Source organism: Balaenoptera ricei, chromosome 20 (assembly GCF_028023285.1).
Source record: "Balaenoptera ricei isolate mBalRic1 chromosome 20, mBalRic1.hap2, whole genome shotgun sequence".
Lineage (NCBI taxonomy): Eukaryota > Metazoa > Chordata > Mammalia > Artiodactyla > Balaenopteridae > Balaenoptera > Balaenoptera ricei.
In genome coordinates, this window is record NC_082658.1 from 15,905,477 (window position 1) to 15,920,462 (window position 14,986).

Sequence of the window (14,986 nt, forward strand, 5' to 3'; positions counted from 1 at the left end):
ACCTATAAAGCCTGCATAATAACAAATTTCTGGTCAAATTCAGTTCTCTCAGGGGAGTGACTTCAGATTCCCAATTATTATTAGTAGTAGTAGTATCACTATTTATGGTGGAAGCAGCAGTTACCATTTTTAGCAGCTAATAAGCACCAGACACTGAGTTAGAGCATTTACATACATTATTGTTAACCTTCACAATAACTCTACAAGATAGGAATATTCCCATTTTACAGTTGCAGATACTGAGATTCAAATTGCCCAAAGTCAGAGGATTCTGCTTACAGGACCAGCAGTGTTTTCTTCACTGCCAGACCTGGTCAAACAGCCTCTAGTGTTTCAGCTTTATTACTTTAGTTTGCTGAGAACTCAATTAGAGGAGACAGGGTTATGGAAATCATTTTGGAAATCATTTAAGAGATTTGACGCTTTGAAGAAAGTACTTTTTTTGAACAAGAAAACAGACTAACCTGTTATCTTAAGTCATCCTGGGTGTTCAGCACAAGAAAAAAAAAATGGTTCTACTTTTGGAATTTCCCCATAGTTTCAGCTGAATACATCTTCTCAAGGCCTGCAAATCATGCTAGGCGATTATTATTTGCCCTGCAGTAGAATTTGAGGCAACACCCAGGCTGGCTAAGACAGGGTCCTCACCCTTAAGGAGCTTACAGTCTAGCTGGAGAGAAAAGACACACACCTGAGGCAATTTTGGAATATTTAAATGCTAAAGGCCCTAAGGACCCTGAACGTTCTGGCCAAAGCAGACTCCTAAAACTGGAAACAGACCTCCAGGGACTTGCCGGCTGGCACAAGCTAGTGCAGGCTGAAGAAGAAAGCCCCTCTGGGAGGGAGGATCACTCCCCCAAGGGTGTGCAGGTGTGGAGCGGGGGTAGTAGGGGGCTGCAGGCAGTGTGAAGTTCTGCTGCCTGGGCTGTGAAGGAAATTTGAATATCCTGCTGGGAATCAGAGTAAAATCCTTGGGACGAGGACCTTTGAGCCAGGTCCTGAACACACACTGGACTTGGCCTGTGCCCCAAGCCTGGCCCTTCCCTGATCCTCCTTGTTTCCTCCTCAGTAATAACCCTGCTGCTTTCTCCCTGGTCAGCCAGGTGCTAGGCAGGAGGCAGTTGTTGACTTCTGAGCGCTGGACAGGAATGAGGCCTCAGGTGATGGGGAGAAGGCTGTGGACCAGAGGAACACAGCTCCTGGGGCTAAGTGCCTCCCCACTTTCCCCCGTGCCCGGTCCCTTAGTGTAAAGCCCTTGATCCCTCTCTCTCGCCCTCCTCCTCTCTCCCCACACTTGGTCAGTGAGATCCTGTCTAATCACGACCCTACACCATCTCATTTCCTGGAGGATTCTCTTCTCTCCTTTCTGGTCATGCCCACGACCTCTCTGGGCTCCACCGACGTGCCCTAAGCTGGAACCCACACCACTGGCAGCTCCCCCTTTTAGTAAGTTCCCTGTGGAACACGATCTTCTCTGTCTTAGAGCACAGAACCCACTGCCTTCCCCTGCCAGGGCCTGTCAGGGAAAGTAGGTAGTACCTAATCACTGTTTAAAACGAGGTTTCACGGGCTGCCAAGGAGAGCGTTCATTCCTTTCTTGAATCTGGATGAAAACTATTCACCCAACCACAGCTTACACCATGGAACATAAATTCAGTTGTCTTCATGTGCCAAGAAAGGCTGTTCTCTCGCACACGACTCAGGGACCCTTCCCAGCTTTACCCCCGTTGCCTGCTGGCTACAGCCATTTGTGAAATTTCTGAACTGTCCAAAAGGGGATGAGCCAGCAAATTCTCTTGGAAGCATTTAATCTAGATATTTATCACAATTTAACTGCCTGTGAACTTAAGAACTTGTACAGATGCGTGGAAAATAACAAAACTCTTTCCCTAAACTCACGTGCACTGACACTTAATACATGTGAGGAAGAAACTTGAGATTATTCATACTAATTAGCAACCTAATTCAAAATGTGAACCTTAAAAAAAAATATTGGGAACTCAATCCAAGTTGGCGCTCCAGCTACTATCTTCCTGTGAGTGTATCATCCCAGCCCAGTGGTGGGTAGCACATAGGCAAGAGAAAGGGTATATGGTCCCCAGATGCTTGGAACCTTTCTGGAAGGCCAGATTAGCTGCTAAAAAACAACCTGAGGATATGAATATGCAGGTGTAAAGTAGGCTGTGATTCAAACTTGGATAAACACGTGGGGAGCAGGGCTTGTGTGTCCCAAATGTAAAAGGCTCTTGACAGTTTTACCAACAGGCCCATCCCAACATCTAAGAATTGGAAGCTAGCAACTTCTTAGCCAAAGGAAACACCCCCTACAGACTCCACATTGCAGGTGTCAGGGGTGCTCATTAATGGTGATAAAAGCCTTGTGAAGTAGGTACTATTATTCCCATGTCACAGGTGGGGAAACTGAGGCTTCCAGAAGTGATTTGTCCAAGCCCACATGGCTACAAGGTCATAGAACCAGATTTCAAGTCCAGCTCTTCCCTGACCTCCTGGGTCTATTCTCTTAAAAGCCTTCCCCACCCTTTGAGCATTCTTTCTACAGAAGATGTTTTCCTGTAAAAATTATTGAAAAGATTTTGCATCTTTCAGCAGCCCAGGCGTCACAGATTTTATCAAGGAAGAGGAGGCCAAACCTGACAGTCAGCCCAGAAATGCAGAGCCCGAGAGCGTCTGGGGACAGAAGCAGACAGAAACTGCAGCTGCCGGGGAAGGCGCCAGCCCTCAGGGGAGTAGGTAAGGACCTGCAGCTCGTGCATCTCCGTCCTCAGAGAGACTGACTTGTGCTGTAACCTGGTGAATTCCGTGTGGTTTTTAGACACTTGGGTTTTTATGTGAAGAGCGTGTACCTTACAGTGAAACACTTAAAAGGCTTTAAAAGCAAACTATTGGATCCAATTTCCTTCTCCAAGGGAGGCTGGTGGGAAAAGGCAGGGCAGGGAGGAGTTTTAATTTTCTCTGCCATTACTCCATAAGTGAGACTGTGCATGGTTTTGAGTGGGTGCCCGCTGTTAGGATTCTGGAGAGGGTATGTGGGTGGTGGGTGGGAGGTGTTGGGGGATGGGGTGGGGGGGGTGTGGAGAGGCAGTCTGCAGCCCGGGGATGTCTCACCTGGCCACAGTTCCCGCCCGCTTTCCAGGAGGGAAGGATAGGGAGGTCTGTGGATGGCAGACGACTCACCTCCCACGGAAATCTTCTCCCCTCTGATCCAAGGCGTCAAGATCTTACCGTGTAAGAAATAACATCGAAGCGAATATATGCTTTATTTCAAAACCCTGGTTGGCGGATACCTCCTCTTTCAATCTTGAGCATTCATCCCAAGGCCTAAGCCACGCTGCTCCGCTAACCACGTTGTCCTCTCCTGCGGTGGCAGAAGGAAAGGAGGAACAGGTCCTAAGTACCCACCTTGGGATTCAAGGGAAGGGATACTTGGCAGCTCACCTTGCCAAGGACCTGTTCTTCCCCTTGGGGAAGCCACCGAGCATCACACTTCCTCGCCACCCGATGAACACAGGAGCCTTTATTTAAAAATATGATCTATACTGTGGTGGACACACGCAAATATAGAACATGTATTTGGATGGCTTGAAGTTAGGGGCGATTAGAGCATATGTGAATCTCTAGCAACTAGATGTCCACGGGACCCCAGTGATCTAATGCCTTCGGTCGGGAAGGGCAGACCTCACTTCTAATTCCAGCTCTTCTTCCTCCCAGCGGTGGAGTCTTGGGTGGTCAAGTAGCCAGCCTGGGTTACAGTTCCCTTGTCTTAAAATAAGGATAATGATATCTACCTCACTGCATTGCTATAATAACTAAAGGAAATAATATTCTGACCAGGACTTGACTATAGTGGGCACTCAACTCCTGTTAGTTTCTCTCCTGCCATCTCCCCAGCAGTCCTCAGTGAACTGTAGACTGTTATTTGAAAGGCGAGGTTCCCTATGCATCAGACGTTCCTGGACCCAGGAGGCTCATCTAATCCGCCACCTGCACCCAGAAGACATCTTCCATGATCCTGAGATTTTGTCCCAATTTTCTATTATACCAGGACTCCTTATCTTCCCCCAATTATTCCCTCAGTCGTCTCTCCCTAGTCCTTTTTTTTCACATTCTAAGTGGTTTGCAAAAGTGGGAGTAGGAGCCAGATGTTTGAACTGTACCAGTGAGAGACTCGAAGCAAATGGGCCAGAGAGGTAATACATAGAAAGCTCTTACAAATCAATAAGAAAAACACAAATACCTAATAGAAAAGTTGGGGAAGAGGCACAGCAGACAATTTCACAGAAGAAGAAATACAGACGGCTAATAAAATTTGGGGGGAAAAAAAGTTCAAGCTCACTCAGTGATGAACGTAAACTTACATGAGATAAATTTGGCCTACCTTAGCTAGGCTAAGGTTTTTTCAAATAATGTTCAATACTGGTAGTGAAACTAATAACTAACATTTCCTGGGCACTAACGTGTCAGGTGCTTGCCAAGGCCTTGGCATGCATTCCTGATGACACAGTTATGGGAGATGCTTTCATAGTCTACCTGTAGGGTAACCTGGTACAAAGTGGAATTTGGCAACATGTGTCAAAGTCTTTAGAAAGCTTGCAATTCCACTCCTATGAATCTATTCTAAGAAAATAAGACATATAGTCAAGGAGTTATGAGCAAGGACATCTATCCTGGTGTAATTTGTGGCAGCAAAAAAACTTAAAATAATCTATATACCCAACAATAGGAGAAGGGTTGTATAAATTATGATATTTTATATAATGTACCCTTGCAGTATAATTATTATCGTGTTCTTCACAATTAACGGCAGGAGATAATGCTCACAATAAAATATTTAGGGAAAGGAAGCGGGACGTAAAGTTGTATATACCCAGATATCCCAATTTTGTTTTTTAAGACAATATTTTTAGAAAAGAGAGCCCTGGGTTGTAAATTCAAATGTCTTCAGGAAACAGGCAGGTATGGCAGGAGAAATACATGACAAGGGCCATGGGGCCTGTGGTGAACCAGACATGCTCCCCCTAAAGGCAGGTAACTCAGTGTTCAAACACTGAGCCAGCAGACAAGTGCAGGATAAAAATAGCCCAGGGGTCTTGAGTTTGCAACCCACCTCTGAATTCCAGAACAGTAGCAATGGTCTTCTGAGTTTTGGATATTGGGTGATTTTTATTTCTTCTTCATACTCTTCTGTGTCTTCCAAATTTCCTACAATGGACATCGACTACTTTTTTAACCAGAGGAAAACAAAAGTCTATGGCTGTCAGAACGGACGAAACTGTTGGTCAAGCACATGCGGAAGTCTAGACCAAAGACATAGTCTTAGGGCAGAGAGATGTTTTTTCTGGTTTCATCTCACTGCACCCACAACATTTGGGTGCACCTAGTCGGACTCCTGGAAACGGCAGGCACTCCAGTCATGGCTGGAGCCCAAGCAGGTCCTCAGAGAGGCATTCAGCAATGTCTGCAGGGCCTGGTCTATGAAGAGCATATCCCTGGTCTACCCAATCGAGTGTTTATTCCCAGGCCTAGAGCTACGAAATCTTCTCCCTATTTGATAGAAACAAGAAAAAGGATTAAAATAGCACAAATATAGAATAGCACAGTCTACCACCTTCAGGGGAAACACACACGTACACGTACACACACACACACACACACACATACACATACACAAACACATAAGGGATTGAATTTTTAAAGAGGAAGGCCGTTGTGATGACAAGAAAGGGTGGAGATGCATTCCCAGGGTGTTCTCAGAATCCGCAGGAGCTGCAGGACAGCACTTAGCCTGCGACTTCTCCTGCCCCAGAAGCCAGTGTCACCAAGTGACAGCTCGGTGGCTTCTGTGAAATAAGCTATGGTTCCTGCTGTTTCCAGTTTCTGAGTTTCAGAAGCTGCTCTAGCTGATTCTTTTGCCCGTTAGGGGTCTCCCAAAGCCTGACCTAAACAGGCTCAGGGCAGAGGGGGCTCAGGTGCGTTCAGGGAACAGCCAGAAGATTCAGGTCCCAGCACTTGTTAGCTAATCTCTGAGGCTCTTCATCATATTCAAAACAAAAAGTAATTCGTCTTTCACTGAATTCTTTCTGTGATGAGACATCAAGAACCTGAGCTTCTTTAAGTCATGAGACCAGGTGTGTGATCTCAGTTAAAGGACTGTGGGTTCAAGTCCCAATCTGGATTTTGGCTGGGTTCAAGTCCCAGCTCATTGGTTCAAGTCCCAATCTGACTTGCACAGTTTCAGCTGGTGACCATGAAGGGACAGTGATAAGACTACAACAAATTGGGAGGAAATTTTTGCAAAAAAGTGAGACGGACCTTAAGATCTTGGCACTAAATATCGTTGACTCTACCATTGTATAGAAAATTTCATCTCTAGAAGCAAGAGGAACTACAATCCAGCAGCCTGTGGAACAAAAACCACATTCACAGAAAGACAGACAAGATGAAAAGGCAGAGGGCTATGTACCAGATGAAGGAACAAGATAAAACCCCAGAAAAACAACTAAATGAAGTGGAGATAGTCAACCTTCCACAGAAAGAATTCAGAATAATGATAGTGAAGATGATCCAGGACCTCAGAAGAAGAATGGAGGCAAAGATCGAGAAGATGCAAGAAATGTTTAACAAAGATCTAGAAGAACTAAAGAACAAACAAACAGAGATGAACAACACAATAACTGAAATGAAAAATACACTAGAAGGAAACAATAGCAGAATAACTGAGGCAGGAGAACGGATAAGTGACCTGGAAGACAGACTGGTGGAATTCACTGCTGCGGAACAGAATAAAGAAAAAAGAAGGAAAAGAAATGAAGACAGCCTAAGAGACCTCTGGGACAACATTAAACGCAACAACATTCGCATTACAGGGGTCCCAGAAGGAGAAGAGAGAGAGAAAGGACCAGAGAAAATATTTGAAGAGATTATAGTCGAAAACTTCCCTAACATGGGAAAGGAAATAGCCACCCAAGTCCAGGAAGCGCAGTGAGTCCCAGACAGGATAAACCCAAGGAGAAACACGCCGAGACACATAGTAATCAAATTGGCAAAAATTAAAGACAAAGAAAAATTATTGAAAGCAGCAAGGGAAAAATGACAAATAACATACAAGGGAACTCCCATAAGGTTAACAGCTGATTTCTCAGCAGAAACTCTACAAGCCAGAAGGGAGTGGCATGATATACTTAAAGTGATGAAAGGGAAGAACCTACAACCAAGATTACTCTACCTGGCAAGGATCTCATTCAGATTCGATGGAGAAATTAAAACTTTTACAGACAAGCAAAAGCTAAGAGAATTCAGCACCACCAAACCAGCTCTACAACAAATGCTAAAGGAACTTCTCTAAGTGGGAAACACAGGAGAAGAAAAGGACCTACAAAAACAAACCCAAAACAATTAAGAAAATGGTCATAGGAACATACATATCGATAATTACCTTAAACGTGAATGGATTAAATGCTCCAACCAAAAGACACAGGCTTGCTGAATGGATACAAAAACAAGACCCATCTATATGCTGTCTACAAGAGACCCACCTCAGACCTAGGGACACATTCAGACTGAAAGTGAGGGGATGGAAAAAGATATTCCATGCAAATGGAAATCAAAAGAAAGCTGGAGTAGCAATACTCATATCAGATAAAATAGACTTTAAAATAAAGACTATTACAAGAGACAAGGAAGGACACTACATAATGATCAAGGGAACAATCCAAGAAAAAGATATAACAATTATAAATATATATGCACCCAACATAGGAGCATCTCAATACATAAGGCAAATGCTAACAGCTGTAAAAGGGGAAATCGACAGCAACACAATAATAGTGGGGGACTTTAACACCTCACTTACACCAATGGACAGATCATCCAAACAGAAAATTAACAAGGAAACACAAGCTTTAAATGACACAATAGACCAGATAGATTTAATTGATATTTATAGGACATTCCATCCCAAAACAGCAGACTACACTTTCTTCTCAAGTGTGCATGGAACATTCTCCAGGATAGATCACATCTTGGGTCACAAATCAAGCTTCAGTAAATTTAAGAAAATTGAAATCATATCAAGCATCTTTTCTGACCACAATGCTATGAGATTAGAAATCAATTACAGGGGAAAAAACGTAAAAAACACAAACACATGGAGGCTAAACAATACGTTACTAAATAACCAAGAGATCACTGAAGAAATCAAAGAGGAAATCAGAAAATACCTAGAGAAAAATGACAATGAAAACACGACAACCCAAAACCTATGGGATGCAGCAAAAGCAGTTCTAAGAGGGAAGTTTATAGCTATACAAGCCTACCTCAAGAAACAAGAAAAATCTCAAATAAACAATCTAACCTTACACCTAAAGGAACTAGAGAAAGAAGAACAAACAAAACCCAAAGTTAGCAGAAGGAAAGAAATCATAAAGATCGAGCAGAAATAAATGAAATAGAAACAAAGAAAACAATAGCAAAGATCAATAAAACTAAAAGCTGGTTCTTTGATAAGATAAACAAAATTGATAAACCATTAGCCAGACTCATCAAGAAAAAGAGGGAGAGGACTCAAATCATTAAAATTACAAATGAAAAAGGAGAAGTTACAACAGACACCACAGAAATACAAAGCACCCTAAGAGACTACTACAAGCAACTCTGTGTCAATAAAATGGACAATCTGGAAGAAATGGACAAATTCTTAGAAAGGTATAACCTTCCAAGACTGAACCAGGAAGAAATAGAAAATATGAACAGACCAATCACAAGTAATGAAATTGAAACTGTGATTAAAAATCTTCCAACAAACAAAAGTCCAGGACCAGATGGCTTCACAGGTGAATTCTATCAAACATTTAGAGAAGAGCTAACACCCATCCTTCTCAAACTCTTCCAAAAAATTGCAGAGGAAGGAACACTCCCAAACTCATTCTATGAGGCCACCATCACCCTGATACCAAAACCAGAGATACTACAAAAAAAGATGACAGACCAATATCACTGATGAATACAGATGCAAAAATCCTCAACAAAATACTAGCAAACAGAATCCAACAACACATTAAAAGGATCATACACCATGATCAAGTGGGATTTATCCCAGGGATTCAAGGATTCTTCAATATATGCAAATCAATCAATGTGATACACCATATTAACAAATTGAAGAATAAAAATCATATGATCATCTCAATAGATGCAGAAAAAGCTTTTGACAAAATTCAACACCCATTTATGATAAAAACTCTCCAGAAAGTGGGCATAGAGGGAACCTACCTCAACATAATAGAGGCCATATACGACAAACCCACAGCAAACGTCATTCTCAATGGTGAAAAACTGAAAGCATTTCCTCTAAGATCAGGAACAAGACAAGGATGTCCACTCTCACCACTATTATCCAACATAGTTTTGGAGGTCCTAGCCACGGCAATCAGAGAAGAAAAAGAAATAAAAGGAATACAAATTGGAAAAGAAGAAGTAAAACTGTCACTGTCTGCAGATGACATGATACTATACATAGAGAATCCTAAAGATGCCACCAGAAAACTACTAGAGCTAATCAATGAATTTGGTAAAGTTGCAGGATACAAAATTAATGCACAGAAATCTCTTGCATTCCTATACACTATGATGAAAAATCTGAAACAGAAATTAAGGAAACACTCCCATTTACCACTGCAACAAAAAGAATAAAATACCTAGGAAAAAAACTACCTAGGGAGACAAAAGACCTGTATGCAGAAAACTATAAGACACTGTTGAAAGAAATTAAAGATGATACCAACAGATGAAGAGATATACCATGTTCTTGGATTGGAAGAATCAATATTGTGAAAATGACTATACTACCCAAAGCAATCTACAGATTCAATGCAATCCCTATCAAATTACCAGTGGCACTTTTTACAGAACTAAAACAAAAAATCTTAAAATTTGTATGGAGGCACAAAAGACCCCGAATATCCAAAGCAGTCTTGAGGGAAAAAAACAGAGCTGGAGGAATCAGACTCCCTGACTTCAGACTATACTACAAAGCTACAGTAATCAAGACAATATGGTACTGGCACAAAAACAGAAATATAGATCAATGGAACAGGATAGAAAGCCCAGAGATAAACCCACGCACCTATGGTCAACTAATCTATGACAATGGAGGCAAGGATATACAATGGAGAAAAGACAGTCTCTTCAATAAGTGGTGCTGGGAAAACTGGACAGCTACATGGAAAAGAATGAAATTAGAACACTCCTTAACACCATACACAAAAATAAACTCAAAATGGATTAGAGACCTAAATGTAAGGCCAGACACTATAAAACTCTTAGAGGAAAACATAGGAAGAACACTCTTTGATATAAATCACAGTAAGATCTTTTTTGATCCACCTCCTAGAGGAATGGAAATAAAAACAAAAATAAACAAATGGGACCCAATGAAACTTAAAAGCTTTTGCAAAGCAAAGGAAACTACAAACAAGACGAAAAGACAGCCCTCAGAATGGGAAAAAATATTTGCAAATGAATCAATGGACAAAGGATTAATCTTTAAAATACATAAACAGCTCATGAAGCTCAATATTAAAAAAACAAACAACCCAATCAAAAAATGGGCGGAAGACCTAAATAGACATTTCTCCAAAGAGGACATACAGATGGCCAAGAGGCACATGAAAAGCTGCTCAACATCACTAATTATTAGAGAAATGCAAATCAAAACTACAATGAGGTATCACCTCACGCCAGTTAGAATGGGCATCATCAGAAAATCTACAAACAACAAATGCCAGAGAGGGTGTGGAGAAAAGGGAACCCTCTTGCACTGTTGGTGGGAATGTAAATTGACACAGCCACTATGGAGAACAGTATGGAGGTTCCTTAAAAAACTAAAAATAGAATTACCTTTTGATCCAGCAATCCCACTACTGGGCATATACCCAGAGAAAACCATAATTCAAAAAGACACATGCACCCCAATGTTCATTGCTGCGCTATTTACAGTAGCCAGGTCATGGAAGCAACCTAAATGCCCATCGACAGACGAATGGATAAAGAAGATGTGGTACATATATACAATGGAATATTACTCAGCCATAAAAAGGAATGAAACTGGGTCATTTGTAGAGACATGGATGAATCTAGAGACTGTCCTACAGAGTGAAGTAAGTCAGAAAGAGAAAAACAAGTATCGTATATTAACGCGTATATGTGGAACCTAGAAAAATGGTACAGATCAACCAGTTTGCAGGGCAGAAATAGAGACACAGATGTAGAGAACAAATGTATGGACACCAAGGGGGGAAAGCAGCGGGGGGTGGGGGTGGTGGTGTGATGAATTGGGAGATTGGGATTGACATGTATACACTGATGTGTATAAAATGGATGACTAATAAGAACCTGCTGTATAAAAAAATAAATTAAATTAAATTAAAAAAAAATTAACCAAAGCCTACACTTCCGAATCCTCCATATCATTTTTTCTTAAAAAAAAAAAAAAAAAAATATATATATATATATATATGTAGAGAGAGAGAGAGAGAGAATTCAGATTGTCACATAGAAGCATTTGTTCCTTAAAATGCCATCAGCCCAGCCTGGGTGGGCACACAGCTCCAATCCTTTACATCCACAGCCAGATGCCCAGAGCATCCTAGAATCACTGCTACGTCTCTTACTGGGGTTTATAAAAACCTGGGAGGGGCCTGATAAGAAAGCTTAACTGATTTCTAGAAGAGCCGATGAGTAAAGATTCTCACTGCGTCCGAGTGTCCCATGCAGTTAACAATAAAAGGAGGCTCATGGAGTATCAGGATGTTGGAGACACAGACTGCTGCCCCCCTGAGAGGCGCCTCCACTAGAGCGAGTCTGTATTGCCTTGGTCTTCGGCTAGGCCAGACGCTTGGAGGACTTGCGTTTCACCTGCCTGAGCTGTTACCACACAGGCCTTGTCGAAGCTGTGGAGTCCTGTCCACTCTACAGGGTGAACCGCTTTGGGAACCGAACGATAAGGATGGCAGCGCCTCACCAGGTCCTACAGGATAGCAGAGGGGGGAGCAGAGGGGGGTGGCCAGTGGCAGGAGGGAAATCAGGAGAGTGGAATCAGAGAAGTAGGTCCAGTGTCCTGTCCATGTTGAGAGGGTAAAAACCCTCAACAGCACACACACTATGAATGAAGTGGATTCTTGTTTTTACAAGGAAATTGTTAGTCCAGTCAGTGTCTTCAGGAGTAATGCAGGGTAGTGGTTACAAACTGTAGCATCAGGCAGATCTGAGTTGAAATGTTCACTCCATCACTTACTGGAAATAGGATCTTGGGCAACTTATGTGACTTCCTAAGCCTTGGTGCTCTCACTTATGATGTGGTGTGATTGTGGCACCTGTTCCACAGGGTTGTGGGCCTGTGTGCATGTAACACAATTAGCATGGTGCCCTCGATAGTGCTTATGCATTATTTTTATAAGGCAAGTTTTGACCAAACCATTTCACCAATAGACATTCCTACCCCTTTGGGCACTTGACCTCTCTCCTCTTTCTACATCTTCTCATACTTTAGATTCAGGGGGCAACGGAGAGGAATTCTATCACAGTCAGAGGTTACAAACTCACTAGGGGCTAGTGACAAAGAGGAGATCATGATTTCATCAGAGGGTTATGATTTTTATTTGCACTGAGTAGTAAACGTAACCACGATCATCAATTTAACTGGGCAGCAGCTTCTAGAGCCTTCCTCCCAATCTGCCAGAGTAGACTGTACATTTCTTAATGTTTTGTAAAGCTGTATGTGATGCAGGAGTGTCCTGAATGTATGTTGAACAAATTGGGATGAGAAAGCACTGGTGGGTTTTGTAGTTGTCATTCCTCGAGTGTTGGTTTTCCTTCTCAGTAAATACTGGTATGAAAACCATCATTTGAGAGATTTTACCCATCATCAGCCCTGACTGATGTGGGGCTGGACAGTCTTCCCAGAGCTTCTGCAGAAAGGATCTGTATCCTCAGGGTCACTGTGCTGCCCCAGGACCAACCTGAGCTCCACAAGTGTACAAAAGAGAGTTCATAGGGACTTCCCTGGCGGTCCAGTGGTTAAGACTCAGTGCTTCCATTGCAAAGGGCAAGGGTTCGATCCCTGGTCAGGGAACCAAGATCCCGCATGCCACATGGCACAGCCAAAAAAAAAAAAAGAAACAAAAACAAAAGAGAGTTCATACGCAGTAAACTGAAACTAACTCTCCTGTACTCCTTCAGTACCTCCAGTCATTTTAACCATGCCCGTTTTCCTCTCCAGGGCTTGTTTGTTGCCTTATGGGACCCTCACCCTTGGTGTTAGAGGCCTCTCATCTGTGAGCACCTACAGTAAAGTGATAAGCTTATCTTTTCTCAATACAGATCCAACCGTTCAACAAGAAGGTCCAAGGTGGGCAAGTGACACCAAGCTGAAGAGGCCAACTCGAGAGAGAAGAAACTTGGTCCCATCCTCACAGCTAATAACAGTGATGGAGAATACCCCCGAGAGAGCCAAAAAAAGAGACCTGAGTGCTCTCTCCCAGAAGGAACCGCACTCAGCCCTATCCCAGGCCTTCCAAGGAACTAACAGTCCTCAAGAGTTGACCGAGTCCTTGGGGCCACCACTCGTAACTACCACCTTGGGAGGGCCAAGAAGAATGATGTTTCGGTTCAGAGATGAAGATTTTTATTCCGTTTTATCCTCAAACTCTGGAGGAGAAATTGATGACACTGAAGAGGAAACCCACGTAGAGGAAGAACTTTTGTTGGCTGGTATGCACCCGCCCCGTTCTCCTTCCAATCATAAGAGAAGTAGATTTCTTGGGACATTGGCCACTCGGGCCAAAAATAAAAGTTTTGAAGAAAATCCTGCAAATTGCAGAGCTAATTCTGTAAGAAGAAGTGAGTCCAGTCATGGCTCATTACGAATTAGCAGTGCAATGCAGCTAGTGCCAGAGCAGCCTTCCATCTGGCAAGGGATATTCCAAGACCCTGGGCAGCCTGATGGGGGGTCTGCTAAAGAGAAAGACAGCAGTGACAGTGAAAATGAGAAGACCTTTCATTCATGGGACACCAAGTCCGAAAGCAGTCTGGAGGATGACCTTAATGCTGAAAATGTATTTCGTGATGTTACTTCTGTGGAAGACAGGCCTGGAACCCATGATTATGAAAGAGATTGGCAAACCCATTTAAGTGATTCTAATAATCCTCTTGGCTGTTTTCTTGCTGGTAGACCAACAGCTCCAAGATCATCAATGAATTCATCCTATAACACTCCAAGATCATTTGTGCATTCTGCTCTGAGAGACGATACTCCAATAGACCTGTCCACATCATCTACCTTAGCTCCCAGTTCAGACTCGGAGGGAAGCTCCAGGTTTAATGTTCGTCAACCACTGTCTCCCATTAGAAATAGGAATCTATTTGCCAGTGCTGAAAACCACAGTTATTTTCCTGTAAACAGTGTGCATGAATTTGATGTCAGGGGAGCAGAAGATATTACTTTAACAAGCCAATCTCAGGAGGCTCCATTACATACAGAAGATCTCTTACTAAATCCTCAAAGCAGCTTGTCCTTGGTGGAGTCTTCCAGCTCCTCTCCATCAGGAACGAATTTACAAGGCCACTTGCACATGCCCAGGTCCCTGCAGGAAAATATACCTTTTACTTTCTTTGCAGTGTCTGAGTTCCCAAATCAAAATGACAATGGGAGCAGAATGGAGGTCCCTGGCGTCACCGATGAAAAGGAAGCCACTAAAACAAAGGCAGACCCTGAGAAACTCAAAAAATTACAAGAAAGGTGAGGAGTTTTCATAATTATATGAATTACATATATATTTCTAAATTCTATTTCTCTAATGCCAAAATAAGCAGTGCTTTCCTTAAAGGGTCATGGGGATTCTAAGTCAAGGGAGGCCCTTCCTTGACATTTTAATGATTTCTTCTTTCAAGAAAATTGTCTAGTTTGTTGCTT

General features: G+C 42.6%; 1 protein-coding gene and 1 long non-coding RNA gene across 3 annotated transcripts in view; one reads left to right on the forward strand and one right to left on the reverse strand.

The window, feature by feature from the left end:
* Window positions 1-14,986, forward strand: part of MARCHF10 (membrane associated ring-CH-type finger 10) — an 84,995-nt gene that overhangs the window by 43,061 nt on the left and 26,948 nt on the right. Inside the window, exons 4-5 of the mRNA XM_059907801.1 lie at window positions 2,608-2,751; window positions 13,396-14,812. Of these exons, the coding sequence (XP_059763784.1) occupies window positions 2,608-2,751; window positions 13,396-14,812 (1,561 nt within the window). The remainder of the gene's footprint in view (window positions 1-2,607; window positions 2,752-13,395; window positions 14,813-14,986) is intronic.
* The window catches only part of LOC132355450 (uncharacterized), a 36,863-nt gene continuing 25,157 nt past the window's right edge, over window positions 3,281-14,986 (reverse strand). Inside the window, exons 2-4 of one of the 2 annotated variants that reach the window (XR_009499621.1) lie at window positions 14,566-14,657; window positions 5,126-5,562; window positions 3,281-3,376 (exon numbers count right to left, since the gene is read on the reverse strand). This is a non-coding gene — a long non-coding RNA (uncharacterized LOC132355450). Of the gene's footprint in view, window positions 3,377-5,125; window positions 5,563-14,551; window positions 14,658-14,986 lie in introns of both variants that reach the window. The other variant, XR_009499622.1, reaches the window with a different exon arrangement.